This window comes from Paralichthys olivaceus, chromosome 16, assembly GCF_024713975.1.
Source record: "Paralichthys olivaceus isolate ysfri-2021 chromosome 16, ASM2471397v2, whole genome shotgun sequence".
In the NCBI taxonomy this organism is placed as follows: Eukaryota; Metazoa; Chordata; class Actinopteri; order Pleuronectiformes; family Paralichthyidae; genus Paralichthys; species Paralichthys olivaceus.
The window spans coordinates 1704846-1727500 of NC_091108.1; the positions used below are offsets into that span (position 1 = coordinate 1704846).

General features: G+C 44.2%; 1 protein-coding gene across 1 annotated transcript in view; it reads left to right on the plus strand.

The window, feature by feature from the left end:
* The window catches only part of LOC109643271 (receptor-type tyrosine-protein phosphatase N2-like), a 117807-nt gene that overhangs the window by 26402 nt on the left and 68750 nt on the right, over positions 1-22655 (plus strand). The window contains exons 7-11 of the mRNA XM_069511541.1: positions 24-344; positions 822-850; positions 1121-1485; positions 3845-3931; positions 11600-11679. Of these exons, the coding sequence (XP_069367642.1) occupies positions 24-344; positions 822-850; positions 1121-1485; positions 3845-3931; positions 11600-11679 (882 nt within the window). The remainder of the gene's footprint in view (positions 1-23; positions 345-821; positions 851-1120; positions 1486-3844; positions 3932-11599; positions 11680-22655) is intronic.

The following is a 22655-nucleotide window of genomic DNA, read 5'->3' on the forward strand; positions in this document are numbered from 1 at the left end:
TTTTACCTCTGTGTTTCCTCCAGAGAGATTCATTGAGAAAGTTTTGAAGAACGTTGGGAGGCAGCATGTGGACGTGGACAACCTGTCGCCGCATGACCTGGATCAGCTGTCCAGCCTGATAGCTGATGCTCTGCAGGTGGTGGACAAGGACAAAGGTGTAAACAGGGGCCTGACTCCGGCTAGAACTGGACCAAGAGACCTGGAGGGAGAGCTGAGGAGTGATGAGGAAGAAGAAAAAGAGGAGGAGGCAGCTGCCAGAGATGAGGAAGAGGAGAAGCTGTTGGCGAATGCTCCGACGCTGAAACCTCAGGGGAGCACTCCTGTAGTGCCGGCAGAGCTTCAAGGTAATTTTATGGTGAATTATTTTGTTATTTTATTGAGCAAAAGCTGGAAAGCAAGTCCATAGTACATGTATAATTGTGAAGGTTGGATTAAACAAAAAAGCAGTGTTCAAATAGCTTGTCTCTTGGGTTTAACATAAAAATCTATGTGACAATAAATAGGTGTCTTGTTCAGCTCTGAACAAACACAGCCAGTGTTACTGGTTCAGTGTCCACTGAGACCACTCCAACTCAAAATGTTTAAACTATGGTTCAATGTCCCTAACTCATAGCAGAATTGTGCCCTGGTTTATCTAGGAACTTGGAAGTATATAGTTGTTGTACGAATTCTGATGTTTTAGCAGCATTTAGTAGAAGAACATGTGAAAAACCAAACTACTTCTTTCACAAATCAGTTGAGGCTGTTTGATTAGAACATTTCATTCCTCTCCTTATTCTCTCTGACACACAATGAATGAATTTATGTCTTTGTGCCAACAGAGCGCCACACGGATGCTGAAGAGGACACGGTAAGCCTTCATCACTCAGTAGGAAGAAACTACTACTACTGTACTTTAAATTGTTGAGGAAGAGCAGTTAAGATTCTGTTTGAGACAGGAAATGAGCCCCACAACCTGCAGGTCCGCTACTGTACAAAGGTGAATGTAAATCAAGCTCCATACTTAATTATGATAATAGATTGAAATTATAACGTGCAGATTAGTTTTCTTGTGTCATATACAGTTTTTGTTGGCTGACCCTGTACGACCCTGTGCTCATTTCTTTGACTTGTTTCTCAGGCTGAGAGTGGAGGCCTGCTTACCAAACTTCTCGCCTACTTGGACAAAACGTCCCTCAACGCCTCCCCGTCAGCAAGAAACTGGAATGACGTTGCCATGGAGACACCCAGAGGCCAACCGGTGGGGTCGGAGAACGTCCAGAGTCGGACCAGCCAGGTTGGAGTAGCGGTGCAGAAGAAGGACGCCACTCAATCTGTTGAGGAGGTGTCGGAGGTGCAGGGCTGGATCAAGGAGGTGCCGCCCCCTCCTGCTGCGCTTGTGTACGAGCCGCACAAGAAGACGATGCATGTTCCAGAACTTCAGCTGGACGTCAGCAGGAAGAAGGCTGACGATGATGTCTTCGGTTACGTTATCACAGACACAGAGTGAGTACAAATAATCTGACATAGAAATGGCCCAGAGGAAGTATTGATTAGTTCTGCGAAGGTTTGAGGTGAAAGTGTCAGTGTGGACAGTAAAAACTTTATGGGCGATAGAACTGCAAAACACCAAGGTAGAGATCCTGTTGTCATGAGAAGTGAAACACTTTTTTTATTTAGTTTTGGAAACACTGCTTTGACATGGCGAGATGGGGCACTAGCATTGGCACCGTATGTGCACCCTCCTAGTGTTTTAAGTGGTGTTTCGTAGTCAGCTGGATTACGTTCTATGAACTTTCGTAGAATGGAAGGTGCAGGTCCTTTTTTCGATTTTAAATCTGTACTATTCAAACCATATGGCTTCATTTAAAATCCATTGGGCTGGTGTACAGAGAAAAAAAATTACACAAATTCTGTTTCTGTCCAAATGTTTATTCAAAGAAAAGAAGCAGACTGAGAACAGTTTTCTGAAGCTTTAAGACAGTTTCTACGAGAGTAGGGAAAGCTCTTTAAAATGAGTATAACAGAAGTATTTACAAAATAAAACAGTGATTTCTGTAATAACTCTTCTCAGGTTTATCATTTGCTTAAGCTTGGAGTAATCATCAGTCAGCAGAAGCTACCCTTTGACAGGAAGTAGCAGATGCCAATACATCGAGCCACGACTCCTGTAACTTCATGAAACGGGCTCAGAGGCTGCGTGTCTCTGATCGTAGGTGAAGTGGAAGGTGTAAGATGTCCGCTGTCACTTTTGCACTGCAGACGTCGGTCTCCAGTGAACTCGGCGGATTCCTCTCTAACCCTTTCACAGTGACTCTTCAAAGTGCCTCTTGACATTTTCCGTGAGATGTCTGAACTTCAGAAGAACACCAAAGTTGTCCTTGACAGTTCGCATTGTGTCAGATCTCTCGTCGAGACAGCCAAGTGCAACATCAACCACAACGTGAGACAAAAGCCGCTTCCAGACTTTGTAACCGGGAAGAAAAAGACTCTTCGTTGGCCTCGTAGCAGAAGAACCTCTTATGCGATGCCTGTTTTTTTTTAAATAGAGTCGTCTCAGTGTCTACAGCTTTTAATGTAGTTTTCGCAGTCGTCCCAGCCACAATAAATTGTACGAATTGTTGTTTTCCTTATCCTAGAATGGGCCCTTTATACTTAATTACTTTATATTTTAGAGGCGGCTCCTCTCTACGGAGGCAGACATGTTTTTTTTTACAGTAGCCCAAACTGCACAAACTAAACCTTTTGATTTTCTATGACAACTGAAGCCACCACAGGTTCTCTGTCATGTTTGCAGGGGGAGGGTGAGGTGAGGGGGTGTTCAGCTGCACCAAGCAATTTCACCACTAGATGTCACTACATTCTGCACTCTTCAGTACAATCTTCAAAGTCTGAGAGATTCATCATCTGAGCCCACGAACATCTGCACCAAACACAATGACAACCCGAGTGCTGTTCAGACGTTCAACTAGAAGTACAAGTGCCAACCTCATGGTGGCGCCACAGAAGTTATTTCAGCTGCTCTTGTTGTTTGACGCTTTGCAGAGGCACCAGGTATTCAAATCTGAGAAGTGACAGTCTAACTCGGCTGCTTTACGCTGGACAGTTTTTTTTTTATCACCTCTTGTATGCTCTTAATTTGAGGAGGAGAAAAAAAACCCTCCACTGTTACAGGCTGTAGTATCTGAGAGGGATCACACACTGTACGCTGCAGAGCTAGTGTAAAAGCTCTGTGACGTCGATCAGCGCTCAGGGATCTGCAGGCAGAGCGATCACCTGTGTCGGATCTGAAGCAGCTGCTCTGCTCTGTCTGTGACTCAAACTGTGGAAAAATCACAGGATGTCAGGAACTTTTATGCAGAGACAATCAAATATACTATTATATGTATATATACGGAGATATAAAGCCTTACAACAGCTGCTGCTTTGGTTGGTAACATTTTGTCATGTGACTTCCTGTACATCCTGCTCCTGTCTGTCTTTGCAAGGCTGTTAATCACCAACCGTTCCAGCTCTCAAATATTCTCTGTTGTCACTCATGCACACACTCGGCACGTCTTCCTCACCGACACCTGTTTGGCGTGAAGTCCAGTTGCAAAGGTCGACTCAGATCCTGCTAAGATAGAAGAACGTAGGCTGTGCGATTTGAATTTCAGATTTTGCCATATATAGTCTGTTTGCACTGCTGATGCCATTTTGGAACTAATGATATAATAATACAAAGCACACTTTGGCATCTTTTATTTTACAATATTAACCCGTTCTTTTTTCCTCTTTACTCCCTGTCTCTCCCCATCCCTTCTTTTATTTTCTTTCTTTCCTCCACTCGTCTTCCTACCCCCCTCCCCGTCACTGGACTCATCAGTGGACTCCAGACAGATGAAGGCCTCCACCTAATGGAGATCTTGGCTCGCCGGGCCAGAATCCAGATGACTGACTTTGCCGAGCTCTCGTATGTATATCCACTTTTTAAAAATGTATTTATTTGGTTTTAAATCAGTCAGTTCTGATCCATACACACTATGCTCGCTGCTTCCTGCTGTTAACGCTGTTTGTTGTCGTTGAGTTAGAGCTCAAACGTGACCCATCATTAAAAATAAAGGCATTTTAATACCGATAATGTCCTTTTCAGAAATGTATCCTGTAATGTAAAAGAGCCTCTGGATGTGTAGTTCAGCTAACCGGCCGAGCGTGTAAATGTGTAGTCCGTCACTGTAACTTCATCGATTGACTTCATCCTCAGACGACAAACACAGTAGGAGTCAGAGGTCTGTGGGTGACTCATTGTCCACGTTGTACTAACAACTCCCGACAACAACCGTTTTCCACCTGTGGGCTCGAGTGGGCGTCAATTTCCTCAAAGGGCGATCGTCTCCTACTGAAGCTCGGTGGATATCCGTGGTTGCAGCATGTCAGAACAGAGAGGGCAAACTGGTGGGATCAAAACGCAGAGATTCGTCCTGTGGCAAAGAGGAGGAAGGAAGAGAAGAAGATGCCCTCGCAGTCGAAGTCCAAGGACGCCGCCTTCATTTTCATTCTGTGGACATGTCTTCCTGCTCTGGGGGGGTGAAGAAAGCACCGAGAGCTGCTTGTCTGCGTTATTGACGTGTTGAATTGGAGACGCTCCTGAATGCAATCACTTATTAACAAGACTGAACTCTGTCTGAACCCCCCCCCCCCCCCCACCCCTCTCTTTCTCTCTATATCAGTCTTTCACTCCTTCTCTATCTAGTCCTCTCAGTCTTTGCTTTAATCGGTTTCTTAGTTTTGTTCTTCTTCATAATTTCTCCTCAGTCTTTAGAATGGCCTGCGTTCTCCTCCTGCGTTCTCGTCCTGCGTTCTCCTCCTGCGTTCTCCTCCTGCGTTCTCGTCCTGAGTTCTCGTTCTGTTTTTTTTTCTGTCCATTTTGTTTTTATTAATATTTCTCTTCAGGAGCCCTCCCATCCCCAGCAGAGCTAATGCTGACCCAGTGTGTGTGTGTGTGTCCTAAAGATATGTCTTTGTGTGTGTGTGTGTGCACTAATGGTTTTTAATGCAGTAAATTAAACAACTTTTAAGTTGTTATAAGGGTCGTATGATTCTCACACACACACACACACACTGTCCGCCCCCGCCACCCGGCCTCGTTGTTCTCGCGGCACCTCGCCGTGCTGCTTGCTGCTGTATTGAGTCCCTGGGTGGCCCGTACTGTTCTCCTGTTCTAATGCACCTTTTGTCTTTGTTCCTCCATTCTGTGAATGACGGGAGGGAGCTATACACGGGGGAGAGTGATGGATTGGAGGCAGAGAAAGCGACAGAGAGAGAGAGAGAGAGATGCACAGAGAGCGGGAGAAAGCCGGGGGTCTCTTTTGTTGCGAGCGCAGTGAAAGCCCAGCAGGGGGAGCCGCCTTGACAATTTGTCAGAGGCGCCACGCTTATATTTCGAGGCCGCCCGGCTCCTCGCCACTGTGGAGTCACCTTAAGCCCAGAGACAAAGGCTTTCAATTGACTGTGAGCCTGCCGACACTCCTGATTTACCCAGCATGCCTCTGGTTTTTATTTTTTCTCCTAAAACCTTTTAAAAATTTCTTATATCCCTTATTTATGCAATTATTTCAATTTAGGGTGAGACAATGAAGTGAAAATGGTATCTACAATCTTATTTGACCTACTTGATATCTTTTTGAATGATACTCGGGATAGTTTGTATTTTTGTTGGTCTGATGGCGGCAAAAAAAAGGATTAAGCTTTTCGCTGGAGGCCTCCTGATTCCCTCAGCTGGAGTCACTGTCTTTATCAGATATGGTGAATGTGGAGTTGTGAGCAGCGAGGAAGCATCGCATCAAACAATCAGCCTGAACTATACCTTTACTGAAAAAGTGAATAGATCTTGTGTGCACACGCACCGGGTCATGAACCTGCACGATTATCATCGAACAAACAACCATATAAGTATCTTTGAAATTCAACATCCATACAGTCAACATTACCTCATTGCTGGAGGTAAATCAGGTGACACTAGAATAACCACGGCATAGTTTCCAGAAATACTCATATTCATGTTGGACTTTTTTTTATTCATTTTTATGGTTTGGTAAATGGTACATACAACTTTATTTGAGTCACTGTATTAAAAACCCATATGGTCAGAAACTTCTCTTATAGATAATTGCAGAAGTTTGTTGGTCTGACGGCAGCAAAAAAGCAGAAAAACACTTTCCTGGTGGATATGTCAAATATTTCTTTGTTTTTGATGAACTGGTCTTGCAGGTTTATAAAGTTGTATTAACTGTACAGAGCTGCATATGTGTCGCTCTGTGTTTCCTGACCATACATTTATCCTTCATCTCAGCCACTGCTCGCACTCCCCTTCATCCGTTTGCCAGGCAGCAACACTGCAGGCCCCTCAACCTTACACCTCCCACAGCCGCACCGGATTAGCATATTACAACAACAAAAACGCCTGTGAACAAAGTAGTTAGTGACCTGTGCAACCTCAGCCACTGGAAAGACAACAAACCTTCCCTTTTCTAGCAGTTTCCTCTCGGGGGGCCGAAGCCGGAGAGCGGCGGCAGTTCAGTGAGCCTGCAGCAAAACTTCCACACCGGCAACATCGAGTATGAATCACAAAGATGAGCCTACACACTGCGGCAGAACCACAAAACAAACCTGGAGAATGACTCACACCCTTACGTTTCATTTGGAACAATTCGATATTGATTAGATAATACTGATGGTGAGCGCTTTCAGCAGAACGGCCTTGGAAATGTTCTCAGCGGCCCGGTGGTGGTCGCGGGCGACGCGGCGGGCGGGAGGGGAGCGTTGATGTGGGTGGCTTCACCGAGACTTCGACTGTAGCTGGTCACCAAATAATAGTGGCTGTTGTGTAACCATCACTGTGTAGACGAGAGGGTTGAGGTGATGTAATGTCTGTCTGAGCTGAAGGGTCATATCAAAGAGCTGCCACTAGGAGGAGAGAGTGGGCTTAAACTGGCTGCATGTGAGGATGAGGAGGATAAAAGGCAAAAAAACCAAACTATTCTACATATTTATTAATCCTTTCGTTGCAATTATGAGAATTTAAATTTCTTATTCTCTTGAATCAGCTGCTGCAGCAATTTGAGTCTTTGGAAGCTTCTCAGTGAAAATTGCCTTAAACAATTCAAAGAAGATTAAATAAAAAGTTAAAAGGGAGGTTTACAGTAAAAACAATTGACTTTCATTGATTTTCAGGAAATTGGATTTGTATCCCTGAGTTATAAACAAACACGAGGTTCAAAATACTTATTATCAAGTGATTATCGAGGCTCTGGGACGTTTATGCTTCCACTTAGGGAATATAATGTTTTTTTCATCCCACTTCATTTACAGTATCTCACACTTAGCGCTCCGTTTCCTGATCTCAGCTTTTACAGTCAACAAACAAACGAGCTGAAAAAAATCATGTATCTATAAAATGTCCTTCTTCTTTTGTAGGACATGATGAACACATTCAGATTCATTCAGAGTGAATTCGTCAACACAATTAAGACTCTTCACAACATGTAAAGAAATGTTCAAATGGTTACCTAGAAATTGTTATTGTCACTTTTTAATGTGCCACTTGTATCACATGTTTTAAATACCTCCAAGATTAAGATGTTTTGTGATTGGCTGGTTAGTAAACAGGTTATTGGTTGGTTGGTGGTTAGTGAACAGGTTATTGGTTGGTTGGTGGTAAGTGAACAGGTTATTGGTTGGTTGGTGGTTAGTGAACAGGTTATTGGTTGGTTGGTGGTAAGTGAACAGGTTATTGGTTGGTTGGTGGTTAGTAAACAGGTTATTGGTTGGTTGGTGGTAAGTGAACAGGTTATTGGTTGGTTGGTTGGTGGTAAGTGGGATATTTAGAGATTGGTTGGATGTTTTGTGGTTCATTAGTGGTTAGTTGCTGGTTATTGGTTGGTGGTTAGGGGTTAGTGAGCAGGTTAATGAGATGGTTAGAGATTGGTTGGATGTTTTGTGGTCTGTTATTGGTTGGTGGTTAGTTGGTTGGTTGGTTTGTGCGTCAGAAGGATTTTTGCAGAAACGACATGTAGGATGTAGGACGTGAAGAATGTCTGGAATTTTTAATTTTTATTTTAAGAGTGGGGACGTTTTTTAACATTTCCTCTGATTTCCTAGAGAATAATTCATGGATCTTGATTAAAAGATTCAAGGCTATTGAAGGGACTGATATCTATGAGCGTGTGTTATTTGGCTTGATTGAATATAAGAGGACCGATGAGCAGAGGTATGAGCTCCACTGAGTGGTTTGAATTTAGATGCTGGAGCACAGTTTGGTGATTTAAAGTCTTTTCTTATGTGTTTCTCTATCTTACAGTTTCTCTGGTTTCCTAAAGAGAAAGGATCTCTACTCCCACACTCGACAGATTTATAAATCATTGCCAACATTGTGATTTCTGGGTATTATCTCCACTTTCCCTCTGAAGAATTGTGAATATAAAATAATTAATTAGCTTCATCCTTCAATAGCGAAGAAATTGAGAATTTTCAGTCTGTAAATATGTTGTCATTCTTTCAACCAGAGACTGAACGTGTGTTTTACCTCTTTAAACATGACAACATTCACTTCTGTTGTCGATCAGACTGTAAACTCAGTCGCTGTCACTTTCTTCAGATAGTAGGAAACATCCTTTCTGTTTAGCACATTAAACATCACTGCCACTATCACAGCTAAAGGTCACAAACGTCAGATAAAAAAAAAAAATGATCCCAATGAATTTTAAACTGTTTTTATTCGACGTTGAGTTTTGAAAATATGTGGTCTTCAGTGAAAACAACTGAAGTGTTGTTTTATTGGATAATAAAGTTTTTAAGCTGAATCCTTTGGTTAATAATGTATCTCATCGTTAAAGTAATATATCTTGTACTCTAACGTAAGTCTTAACATTTCAGAAATATTCGATTCAGAAACTCACCTCCTGTGAGCGTCTCTGCCTCAGTGAGTGACGTGGTTATTGACAAGGCTCAAAGTTGATGTGGCGTCTTTGTGCGGGCGCGGCCCCGGGTGCCAGAGGCCGACAGATGGAAATGTGATCAACTCAACATGAGTGATTTTTCCCTCTTCATCACACACCGAGACTGTTCCTGCGCCTGCTGATGAATCGGTTCATAGATTTGACGAATGCACGCTACCTCTACCTCAGAGGAGAAATAATGGTCAGGAAAATGAGCTGATGCATTGTGTGGAGCTCCTCGCACAGAATGGGTCTGTTACGTGGTTTTAGTGTCTTCACTTGCTTAAATTTATGTTCAAATAAGACTCCGAAATAGATATAATGTGGATTATAGGAGCAGGATAGGATAAAACATGGGAAAGGATTTTCTGATTTTCAGTTTTTTTATTAAAGCACTTAGCTTCACCCAGATTCCCCCTGGGTATCATTAATTTGACCCAGTCTGATTAGTTTGTTATTGCACCTTTAAATGTGAGAGTGTAACATCACTGCTGCATGAAAACCTGGTGAATGTTTGTGTTTTCTTTCATTCACTGACCTCAGGGCCCAGGAAACTCAATTAAAACCCACCTAACCTGCATGTCTGGGAATGTCAAGCAACACCTGTTTATCCAAACGTTGCAGGGGTTTTTGTGAAATTTGGTTTTGCATTAACTTGAGCCAGTGCCTCTGGATTAATTAAGAGAAATGTTGAACAATGATCTTTTAAATATATATTTGTTTTATTTCAATTGTAAATGTGTATTTGATATAAGTTCAATATTCCCACATATATATATATATATATATATATATATACAACTTGCATAACTCAAATAACTTTCAGTAGAACTCATCCCGCCACTAAAGCCCAACAGCCAATTTGTGAAACCGCTGTTAAGTTCACTAGATCCAGATTAAATTTGGATCTGCACCAAAACTGCACACACTGATAATTACCAGTCCTCTTAACATGTCTGATTTTCATCAGGACCCATGAATAGAAATCAAGGAAATAGTTGAGTTGACCTCAGATTTGACAGAAATCCTGGATTTCCCCTCAGATCTATGTAACAGGTTCTTCATTAGGTCATGTCTCTCAAATTAATGGACAGTTGTTGAGGAGTTGTTGTGTAATCCTGCAAACACACAAATGCAGATGAAAACCACCTCTTGGTGGAGCTAATATACATTTTGTGCAACAGCGCAAAATTCATATTTTACTAATATTGAGTAAAATGCTGTTTATTGTATGTCGTGTAGTTCTGTATTCAGAGACAGTATTTGGTTTTATTTTGTACATGCCCCCATTACTTTGATTTCTGTTTTAAGTGACATGACTGTTTGCAATTTAAATCCAAAACCACATTTCTCTGAAAACATGATTTGGTTTTGATTATTACCACAGACCCCTGCTGGATGAACTGAGGGTTTGTTGTCAGGGAATTGCTTGTAGTATTTCTTTTACAGGATAGTTTGATAATTTTCATTTGACTTGTAAAAGTGCTGTAACTTCCTTTGTGTTCAATATAACATATATATCTATACTGAATATTCTGTGCAAAGGTTAAAAGTGCAGGTTGTAATAATACTAGAGAAAGGATGAAGAAGGAACATTTGCTTTTATTTTCTGCATTTATTTTAATTCTTTTCGCTCCAATGACTTTAATTTAATTTTCAACTGACGGGACAGTTTTTTTCTCCTGGAACTGAAGAGGCACAGCCCACAGCCTCTAAAACACACAATGAAAGTGCAGCAATTTAAATCCATCACCCTGAAAACCACTTTTCTGAATGTGTGTGTGTGTTTTTTTTAACTCAGCCAGCAGCATTAGGATAGGACCTGCTCCATTACTGATGTCACCATATTTTATAATAGTGGTGTTACAGTAGCAGCCACTTCCTATAGCGGCTCACAATGCGTCCTGGAGGGGGACCTGGTGATATATCTTCCTGCTGGGCCTTTAGCCTGAATTACAGCAGGAAAAACAAAAGGTTAATCACATTGGGAGACTCCGCTCTGCCTCTGACCACCCAGCTTCTCTCTGTGCCTCCCTCAGTATTTCAATTCAAGCTGCTTTATTGGCATGAACGTTGGATGCACAGAGGGCGAAGCACCTTCCAAAGCACCTAGAGAAACAAAACACCTCTCTGGCCCCTTTCTGTCTTCTTCTTTTTTACATTTCTCGCTTTCCCAGTTTCTGTCACCCTCAATTTACGTCTACGAGGACAATGTGCGTCGCAATCAGCATACGTCGAATCAAAATGTAAATGTATCATAAGCCAGGACGCTGGAAATGCATTCGCTCATCGGAGAATCACGTACCAGAGCCGTCGTCTTGTCAATGACTAAAATCCTCTCATCCCCAACCCCCTTCTCTTCATTTCCCAGCATGCTTAAACGCCGGCGGGTGCATTACATTGAGATTCAAGAGGTTATCTCACTGTGGTGATGGGGATTGCAAAAGCCTAAAGGATCGCCACAGGTTACAGCTTCGTTTTTTTTTTTTCTTTCCCCGGCTCCTTGTATGGCTGCGCTTTAATGAGCACAACTCCTTTTCTCCCCTGGTCTGAAAAATAACACCTCGCTGCCTCGGAGAGCAGATTCTGAGGACGGCTTTTGAGAAGCTTCTGACTGTGTTTGTGTGTTTCTTTTTGTTTAACAGGGTGGTGGGCCCCGCGGTGACCTTCAGAGTGAGCCCGAACGCTCAGAACGTCAGCACCACAGATGTGGCCAACGTGGCTGGTAGGTTCTCCTTGGCTGAGTAATGTTGTCTTTATACTGACAGTGAAAAAGTCGGGCCATTATCATCGGCGTGCTGCTGCACCTGAGGCCCCAGATGAACATTTTTCAAAACTCATGACTCCTCAGAGAAAGTCTGTGTTTTTTTTCTCTTGTCTCCACGAATTCAACCATATCTTTGCTGGAACTTCATGACAACCGTCTCTATTCCTTTGTGTTTGGTTTAGTTTGGTATCGGTCCCAAAGGCTGTTTGACTCCAACCCCCCCCAGTAATACTCCCACCGTGTTTGGTAAAAATCCATTCATGCCTTGCTGCCTTGCTGCCTTGCTTCCTTGCTTCCATGCTTCCTAGCTTCCTACCGCACTGGTTAAAATGATGCCCTATTTTTTTAAATTGCACAACTTGCCACTATCACAGCAGTCGAATTAGCTAATATGCTAATGTCCCGCATAGCCAACCGTGGCTTTAATCCAGACTTGTGACGGACGATGCTCCAGATTCAGCCGACGTTGCTGATTTGCATCGTGTTCTGTGTATTCTCTTGTATTCTGCCCTGAACATCAAGCTTTGTTCCGGATCCATCTCACATTTTCTGCGCTAGGACACAACCGAATGTGCTCAAACTGTCTGATCTCATTTTAAGTTACATTCACTGATTGGAGAAGAGAAAACAGGAATAATTACGCGGCAGAACTTTCATAGAGGATTCTGTTTCAGTGGCAGATCACACTTGGTGTTTGTTAGTAGTTAACCCAGATTGAGCAACGTTCATCACAAGCGTCTTGTTTAACTTCAATTTGTTTGGTTTAATCTCATTTCATTGTTTTCCTCCAGAGAAACATATCCAATAAAAAAACGGTGCCGTTCTTATCATGGTCAAATGAAAACACCACATGGAAGCAACACTTCGGTATCAATAGAGAAGTATAGTATCTCTATATCCAGGGGGGGCAACAATCTCACTATGGTGGTGCAACAAAAAGATTGTGAAAGATTTAATATGATGCTTTAATATTGTGGTTTCAGAAACTTGAGCCGCCGTTCTGAGATGCAGGAGCATGTGGACACACTATCAGTGTTTCTCATCACTGTTTGTTCGGTGTGCTGCTGCGTTACCGACTCTACAAAACTAAACCATGTTCAGATAAATGAAGGATAGACGCTCTGTCGCTCTGCTCACACTCCCGCTGGTCATCTGGAGAAGTGACATCCACTGATGATCTGCACGTGAACCTGCTCTTTGTCAGATGGTCTGAGATTTTTGTCCGCCATCTTTTTTTTTTAACTTCATCTGGGATCATGTGAAGTCGCCCTCTAATGGCTGACTGCAGTATAGCTCGTAATCCCTGCCTCCTCCATGTTAGTGGATGGATGTTCAAGTGTACATGTTTCCGATTTGGTTTGGTTTAAATTAGTTATTTGATGAAATAACAACAGGCTGAAACTGACTCTAGACTGGTCGAGAGCTTGTATCAGTGGGACCTGGAATAATGCGGCTCCATCCCCCCGACCGCTGCGCGCAGACTCTGGCTCCGAATGACGTCAAATGCCCAAAATGGCCGCGCCTGTATTTGGAATATTTTCTCTATTTATGTACAAAGGAAGGAAGTGGAGACGTATCATCCGTGGCTGAACGCAGTCTATGGTCCCGCTTGTTCTGTCAAATGAAAAGATGTAATGTGTGTGTGTGTGTGTGTGTGTGTGTGTGTGTGTGTGTGTGTGTGTGTGTGTGTGTGTGTGTGTGTGTGTGTGTGTGTGTGTGTGTGTGTGTGTGCGTGCGTGCGTGCGTGTGTGTGTGTGCGCACCATGCTACAGTGTGACTCATGGTAATGAGGCAAGGGTGTTGATGAAGTGGGAAATAAAGAGACGAAGAATGTTTGCCATTAGCCAAGCTGTCAGCGTCAGTCCAGTGAGAGAGAAGTTCTCCTGATATTCCCTGGACAGAAACACACACACACACACACACAAACACAAACACACACACACACACACACACACACACACTCACACAGAAAACCGCCGCATCACCTGCACTGGGAAATTGGCCCTGTCAAAATAACTTACATGAGTAGCTCACTGTCATTTTTCTCCAAACATCTTATCCCTGCCTGATAATTGCAACTCCTGAACACACACACACACACACACACACACACACACACACACACACACACAATGTGCTGATTATGCAACTGCTTCTCTCCTGTTTTTTAGTGATATTGGTGCGTTCTCATTTCCCGCCCGTCGCTCCCGCTCGCTCTGGCTCTGGCTCTGCCGGGTCACGGATGAGCCTCGATTGTTATTAATGCAAACATTTGACAGAACGCGCTCGAAATGAAATATGGCGTCCCCTCAGCTAAAGTGCAATGGTGTGGGCGGGCCATCTTTAAAGTGTCGTTTGTCATATTCAACTAGAATATCAATCCATCCCAAAGCGTACATTATCCCCCCCGGCTGTGGTTTATAGTGCTTTTCTGAAACATTAAGCTTTACACAGCCTTTGTAATGACGTCTTTTTATCATCATTTATTGCCGCTCAGCAGCGATTGGACGTCCATCTCTTCTGTCACAAACTGGTGTGTTTGGGTGGAATGCTTCTGGCAGCGGCGTTAAAAATAATTCACTTTTATTTGATTTAATCTGCGTGAACAGATCAGTGAGACATCAGAGCGCCAGAGAAATGTTCAAACAAAGAATTATTATTATTCAGACGCTTTCGTGTCGTCACTCTGTCATCTGTGGTGTCGGTGAACTGTGCTGCAGTGAAGTTACACACGATTCTAATGTTCTGGAAATCAGTCGAGAGAAAATTGAAAAGGACAAAATGAAGTTGTAAAAGTACCGAATGAAAATTTTGAGAATTTGAAATGAACCTCTGAAAACAATGAGCAGATCATATTTGACATCGTTGGGTCTGTTCAGATGTTCGTAAACCAGCGATTCAGCTGCTGCGTTTACATCTGCCCCCTGATCCGGATCAACACCAAAATCAAACAGGTTCCTATTCAGGTCAGATCTCATCCCTCCACTAAATTTCACAGAAATCAGATTTGTAGCTTTTTTTTGCGTGAACCTGTTAAATATCAGAGAAAAGCTGATGAAAACATAACCTCCTGGGCGAATGTAATCAGTGTAGTTTTCTTCATCTTATTATCTGAACCAGTTTTAGTGTTTCCAAATCAAAAAGACCACAGTGGCCAAATAAATAAATGGAGCTAAAGCTACAACCAGTAAAGTACAAGCACATGTTTAAATATTTTAATTGTATTGAACATTAAACATGAGACCAGAGTGCAGCCTCGCAGGAGTCCGGTTTAAATCTGTTATCACACTGGATCGATTGTGACCCCCCCCCCCCGGTGCCAAAAGGTCCAATTAATGCAGCCAGACCTCTTGTTGCGTTTTAAGAAGCCACGTTGCCACTTCTGTCACGTGCGTGCGCCCATTGTGAGGGACTCCGGGTCCGTCGGGGGGGCATTGTCAAGCGTGGGGGTGGGTGTCAAGATGGTGGGCAGCGAGGTGGTGACCCTCTTTGTCCGGCCGAGGGTGGACGGGGGACCCAGAGGCTACTTCCAGCGGTGCGTCACGGCCGTGAGAACGAGACCCTGTGAATAGGCCGCGGGTCAGGGTCAGGCGAGAGGGCGGGTCAATTAGCACTTAAAGCAGGAGAGCAGCTGAGATAGCTTCCCTGTGCCGTCTGTTCATCCGATGTCTTCTTATTTAATGCCACTAGCTCTTGTTTTTGCTTCAATGCTACTCACACGTCTCAGCGTGAGCACGGTCGCTCACACACGCCTGAGAGCCGTCCTCTCTGGTGGCGTGTATGGACGCGAGGACAGTCGCTGTTCTTTCCTCCCGAGTTAAACGAACCCGTCATTGTTCTCAGCGGACAATAGCCATTTGCTCAGTGAGTCGATGTCACTGTGTGTTGACGTGTAAATAATTTCCTCACAGAGAGGTCGCTATCAGTTTAATACGTTCAAGAAGACATTGTCCACTCGGAGAGAGGGAGCCAGGAATGTTTGATTCACATGCCAATCAACGGAAAAGCCTCCTGGAAAAAGTTCAATCAAAGATTTTAGAATTTAGTTTTGGTCGTAAAGTGGTTTTTAATTCACCAGAAGACAAACAAAGATAATCTCATGGTGGAATAACGAAGTGGACGTTCAGAGAGACGTCCAGTGGCTGCGTTTGCGATGTCGGACGTCTGATCCGTGCACGGAGGGTTTAAGTTACTTCAGGCATCGGTTGCGTCCGAGGCTTTTCTTTCCCTCCCCTCGTCGTTTTCTTCCGTCCGAGTGGATTAGCATAGATCTCGTATGCTGACAGGACTGACCTTCACTGCAGCTAAACACTTGTCAAAATGCCAAATGGAATTACTGAGCTCTTTAGGTCAAAGTAATGTGTTTCATCTACCTCACTTTGCCCCGTTATTGATGTGCAGGCCCTCGGACCCCAGACTGGGGTTGAGTCCCCCTCTCTCATGTGTTTCTCAAATGTTTGTGCAGCTATGTGTTGCGTGGTGTCGTGCACGTGCAGGTTTGTGTCGTGCTGCGCTGCCACATGTCATATCCTGTGATTATGACCAGTTTAGAGCGGCAGAGTGTTTCCCTCACACTGTCTCTCAACATCTTCATCATCGCCGTTAATGTCCTCGTGTAAATTCCATGTCTGGAAGGTTTCACCTCCGTCGTGCTGTCTTGACATCAGCTCTCTCTCCAGGGAACCGTTCTACTCATCTTATAAATAAACTGACAGCTGACTATAAAAACACATAACTGCATTTTTCATCTGGTGCGCAGTGAAATGCAGTGACTCTCCAGCCAGATGATCATTTCTTGTCCGCTCAGATATGAATCGTTTCTTCCAGTAGAAATGTGTTACGGTCATTTTTGACAAGCTGTCCGCACACGTTGTCATTAGTAACACCGCTGACTGATTTTGTGTCGTGGCCGTCGCCGCGTGGAACTCCTTTAATTGTTCCCGTTGATTGCCGGAGTGATTGCATTGGAAACCGCTCTGACGTGGAGATCCATCCAGCGATCTCCCTGTGCCCTTCAGGAGCAGGCGAATCCATTCGAGTTAACTTCATTTCAGTTCACCTGCTAATCAGTTTTCATCGCACGCTGAAGGCTAATCGATCGGAGAAGTTTCTCTCACCTGCTGCCGAAGAGAAGAGTGAGCGAGGGAGTCGCAGGGATGAGGGGGCGTGTGCTGGTGTTTAGTGATGCAATTTGCTGTGACACCATGCAGCGTTTTTATCTCTTCACCTGTCGTCATAGCAGAGCTGGAGGCGTTTGGTGAATTGCACATTGCCCCCCCCCCCTCCCGACTGAGTCACCTGTGGTTATTTTGGTCTGACTTCACAGAGAGCGAGGAGCTGAACGCTGTCCTCTGGAGCTTTGCGAGCATCTGTGAGTCCAAAGCAGAGGATGGAAGAGAGCGAGCTGGGGAGGGAGGGGTGGGGGTGTGGGGGACACAGGTGTTGTGCTGAGCTCGAGTTTGCACAGCGGTGCAACGTGATCCCTGAGCCAAGCACTCAGCCAAGCAGCCAACCAGCCGGCCTGATTTCCCCGGCGCTGGCACTGGACGGTTGGCACCGCCTGCGCCGCTCTCACACTCCTGCAGCTGGCAGCATCTCTGTGCGTTGGCCTCTGCTCCTCACATTCGCTGCGGGGTTGGCAGACCTCTCCCAGATGGCCACCTTGTAGCAGATCTGGCTTCGTGCTTGCATCACTTTTGCATCATCCCGCAGCCACAGAGCCTCGGCGGAGGGCGGGGACTTCCGTGGGTTGTGCTGCGGCATTTCTGCACACGAGATGTGGGATCGCTGAACTCTGCTGCAGCTCTCTCACTCTCTAATGATGATTTGTCACTCGTGGTGTTTGTGTAGCTGCTGTTCAGGAGATCAGTTGCCGCTCTGAGACACACACACACACACACATACACACATACACACACACACACACACACACACACACAGCTTTTTCATTTAAATGGATCAGATCCATTATAACCCTATCTTTTACATTCAAAATGACGGGACAGTGTCAAGGTGTCTCTTGGCTTCATATTTTATTAATAATCTCATTTAAATCTCACGGCATTACCTGTAATTTATATCCTCCCAACTCTGTAATGCCAGCTGAGGGGAAGAACAGACCTGGACCTCCCAGAAACTTGTTAGTACTAAGGTTGAATAATTTAATATACATTTTTTAAAGTGCAATAGACGGGAGTGAAATTATCTCCTAGAATTTTCTTAATATCCTTGGATTTAATGACATGTCTGTTTGATGACTGCTCCTAATTATCACTTTTTCGTCCAACTGTTTTTAAGCTCCCTGACATATGGTACCTGTGATATCATGAAATTGCAGTTACTGAAATATTAAAAGACACGGAGGCACTATGGAGATTTTTTTATTTCGACGTCCACTTTTTCACCGCACAACCATTTTACAGTTTGTGCGGAGGTTGAGTTTAATTCAAAGATCAGTGCTTCGATGATGTTCTTATGTGGCAGAGCAGCTGTGATACAGATGTCATGATGGCTTCCTCTTTTCCTCTCAAAGATAAAATCCCGTTATCATGGTGACTTTATTGAAATGATTTGATTTCTTTTCTTTTTACTAAACATCACGAAAACTGTTTTCAGGTATGAACTGTAGAAAGTTTGCTGATGAAGCAGCAGGAGATTTCTTTCTACAAGTTGACACCAACATTATGACCCAAAGCTCTTGAATGTCTCGTGTACAGCTTTTCCTGCTTTCTTTTTCATATTTCTGTCCGTCACGTATTACAAACGTCAACACGCCCACTCGTTCGCTCTGACATTTGCGTTCTCACGTACAGCCCCTCCGGAAAAATTTCAGGTAGCTGCCCCGGACTTCAGCGCAGGTGTGAAAGCAGCTCACTGCTCAACAACACATTCTCCTCGTCGGCAGCAGTAAACTCGTTCCTCTGGGCAGGAGGCGAGTTGTTTTCTTTGCTCTTTGACCGCAGCTCAGACTTTCAGAGCGGTCGTGTCCTCTGCTGCAGTTATTACAGAAAAACCCGCCGCCGCCTGTTGCTCGCTCGCCCTCTCTCAGCGGCCCGCGGAGGCCGCCTGGACCTCGGCGACTCATTTTTAGCCATCTTCAAGATGCCTGATGAGATGTAGAGGCAGACAGCTGGATTGATTGGCCCCTCTTGAGCGCACAGGCCTTGATTACAACTGCACTCAAGTGCCCCCCCACCTCCCTCTCGGTCTGCCTCTCTCCTCTCAGCCTCCTCACCGCTCCCTTTTCTCATGATTTCTTTCTCCCTGCAAAGCGAGGGTGGATAAGGGGAGAGAATAGAAAGGAGCAGAATGCATAACGAAGATTTGGCTCGGCGTGGCTCTGCTTGCATTGGAAAGTAGAGTGAGGCGAGGACGGAGCCGCCGGTTTGAGATGAATCTGGAGTCTTGCTTTGATGTGGGAGAATGGGATCAATATTTTAAGAGCTGAGCTGAGATAGAGCTGATAGTTTACAAAATCTGTCACAGCCTGATTTTTAGTTTGATTTCGAGCGTGCACGGTTCCGTCTGTCCCATAAACTCAAAATATCTTGTTGTGTAAACACCCCGCTGCCGTATTGTTGCTGCAGAAAGAGAGTTAAACAGATTATTCAGGCTCTGCATGTTCTCCTGTGGATTGTCTCTGGTGGGTGGAGGGATGTTCGGCAGTAATCTAATCCTTTACCTAAATTAGAATCACAAGACATTTAAAGGGTCAGTTCACCTGCATGTTGATCATATTCATTTACCCTCGGTTGTTTCTCAGAGATGTCCAGCTCTGATTTCTGCTGCCGCACCAATGTAAGGGTGTGTGCTGATGACCTGCGGCTCTGCACAGACATGACAATTGAAGGTTTTAGTTTATTTGTCATGCAAAGCTGTGCATCAAGTGATTAGAATATGTGCCACTTTCAAGTTGAACCACCAGGGGGAGCTCACAAACACTGTGTCTGCCTAAAACGGAAACGTGTTCTTGTCTCTGACTTGTTGTTGTCTGTATATTAGACTGTATGTAAAGATGGACATCTACAAAAGTGTAGGCAAAGCTCCTCAATCGCCCCCTGGTGGCAGGCTGCAGTATACATCATCAACCGGACTCCTCGATGGGAGCGGATGGGACATGGACCAACCTGAAAAGATAAATCTCACACTGATGTATGTTCAAGTGTTCATTATTCTCTGATACGTTGGGTTGTCATTATTTACATGATGCTACAAAAACAGTGAAACATCATGATTGACGGCTGAGACTGTTTAGGGGCGGGACCTCCAAATGACATCACCAGTGCAAAATGGCAGCGTCCATATCCGAGATGTTTTCTTTCAAGAGGAAGTGGAGACGCTGCGTCCGTCTTTGTTTGACAGTTGGTGCAAACACTTGAGCTCCCTGGACCAGGAACAGAAACATTTCAAAACGGCAGAGAGGGAAAATTGACCAAAACCAGAGCAACTTTAAATTATTAAAATCCGCAGCGACCTCTGTAGATATTTAAATCTCTGGATGTCCTCAGATAACATTAGTCCTCTCGTGAGTTATCCACATATCCGTGCAGATAAACAGTGAGTCTGATTCTGTAGATTTTTGTGTTTTGGATCAGAGATTGAAAATATTCTTATCTGGGTGGAACAATAATTTGGGTTTAACCTGCTGATGTCATGTGACTCTTCGTCGCCCCCTGGTTGAAACGTCCCTCACCGTTGCTGTCAGCGTCTGTCCGTGTTTCATGTCGAGGAGAAGTAAGAGACAAAGGCAGTCGAGAGCTTCAAAGCTGTGGGTGACATTTAGCGCTCAGTATCTTCAAAGACCAGGCCCTCTTTTGTAGTTCCTCTTTTTGTGTATAATTAATATAACCCTTCCTACGGATTTGTCTCTTCTTTCTTCTTTCTTTCTACCTCCCGTTTGGAGCTGGATTAGAACAGCAGATTAAGGAAGTGCACCTTAATTTTCAATTTGCATCCCGGAGACTTCAAACCGCAACTTCCAGCTGCGTGTGTCGTTCTGGAGAGTTTAGCGGGGGTTGGGTTGTGCGGTTGGTTTGGTCATTTGATTAAAGATCGGTCTGTAACAGGAATGTTTCAGATTTAATATGAGTAGAAGCTGCGCGCTGTCTGAGGACAACAGCTGTCCATTCAGAGCACGCGTCAATAAAAACTGTGTGAAACGAATACTTGAAATATGGAAATGAGTGAGATTTCCTCCAATCCATCGTGGGACTGATGTGTTTGGTGCCTTGGTGGACGACATGCAGGGTCCCTGACACACACACACACACACACACACACACACACACACACACACACACACACACACACACACACACACATACAACACAAAAATGACAACAAACGCTCCAACGAGCTCGACGGGTCAGTAGGTGTTGATAAAGTGAAATACCAGATTGGTCAGTCATACTGGACAGAACAGACGCCTGTGAATGTGTTGATGATGCTAAATTTCACTGCTAACGTGTAATAAGACCTGGCGGTGCTAACGGAACATAGAGTAAACGCCATTGTTGCTGTGGGCATGTGTGAAGTAAGTTGTGATGATATCATTGTACACACAGATACACAGAAACCAGAGTTTTTGAAAATGTCTGCAGTGTGTGAACAGGGCTTCAGCTGATACTCACATCCTGACATGAAGGGGAAGCGTCTAACTCAAGATAAACTCTGGATAAATGGATCAACTAAATGTCGGCAATGTAAAGTGACCCCCTCCCCTCTTCGTGGTGAACTGTGAATATTGATCAAACATAAATTGAACCGAATTGCTCTCTAAGTATTTTTTTCAAACTATCTATCTGCCATAGATGCTCCTGCTTCGCCTCAGAGCTGCAGGATGAAGCAGGGTGTACGTTACCGTTGGATGAACTTTGTATCGACTTGATGTAAAAGGAGAAGCGCATCAGGAGCATCATTCTTACAAGCGAGCTCGATCACAGGACGACATCGTGTTGTAATCCCTGATAAAAAAGCATGAATCTGAAATGATGTTTGTTCTGCGCACCAGTTCTCAAACCCGTTAGTCCGATATAGACCGATTAACACGTAACACGCAACCTGACCCATGACCCGGAACTCATATAGATCGAACATTAATTTATCATTTGAGTGACATCATATAGTGTGCTAATGCAAACGCCTTGATGATGTCATTATGAAATGGCTGTATTACGCTATAAAAACTGAAAAACTCCACTCGTGGCTTTGATTTTCTCAAAAAATGAAAGATCCACTCACACGCTGCTCTTTGCTCTAAATGATTATATGTTATTATACAATAATACCAGTGAAGGTGTCATTGGATGTTGACGCTGTGAAGTAACTGTGCTGCATCATCTTACATGTGAAGAACCGATTCTTGTTCAAAATGTATATTTACAAAGATGCGATTGTCAGAAAAATCTCGCTGAACACGACAGACAGATTAACGTCTCCTGAATCACGTCCTCTGACGTGCAGCCTCCTGCAGGAAAGTCCACAATGTAATGGAGCGACAGAGGTGAGGGTGCTAACTTGCCTGGAGACTGGAGGGTGGGGGGGGGGGGGTTGGGTGGTGGGGAGCTTGATGTTGGGAATGTTGCTATCCAAACACTTTGTCTAATTCTACTTGTCAACACACAGGTGAGAAAATCACTGCGAGGGTAATAAGATTGAGGAAAGTGTTGCATTAGCGCCTTGAAGTGTAAATAGCTTCTTATATTGCCTATTAGACCCAGATAACCTGGCAAGGTGGAGGGTGTGTGTGTGTGTGTGTGTGTGTGTGTGTGTGTGTGTGTGTGTGTGTGTGTGTGTCTGTGTGTGTGTGTGTGTGTGTCTGTGTGTGTGTGTGTGGTGGGGATTCACAGAAAAGCATATTAGCTGTGTCAAAACAGTCAGAAAAATCACCAACTCCACAGAATATAATTAGGAATCTTTTTTCCTGCCCTCTTTCT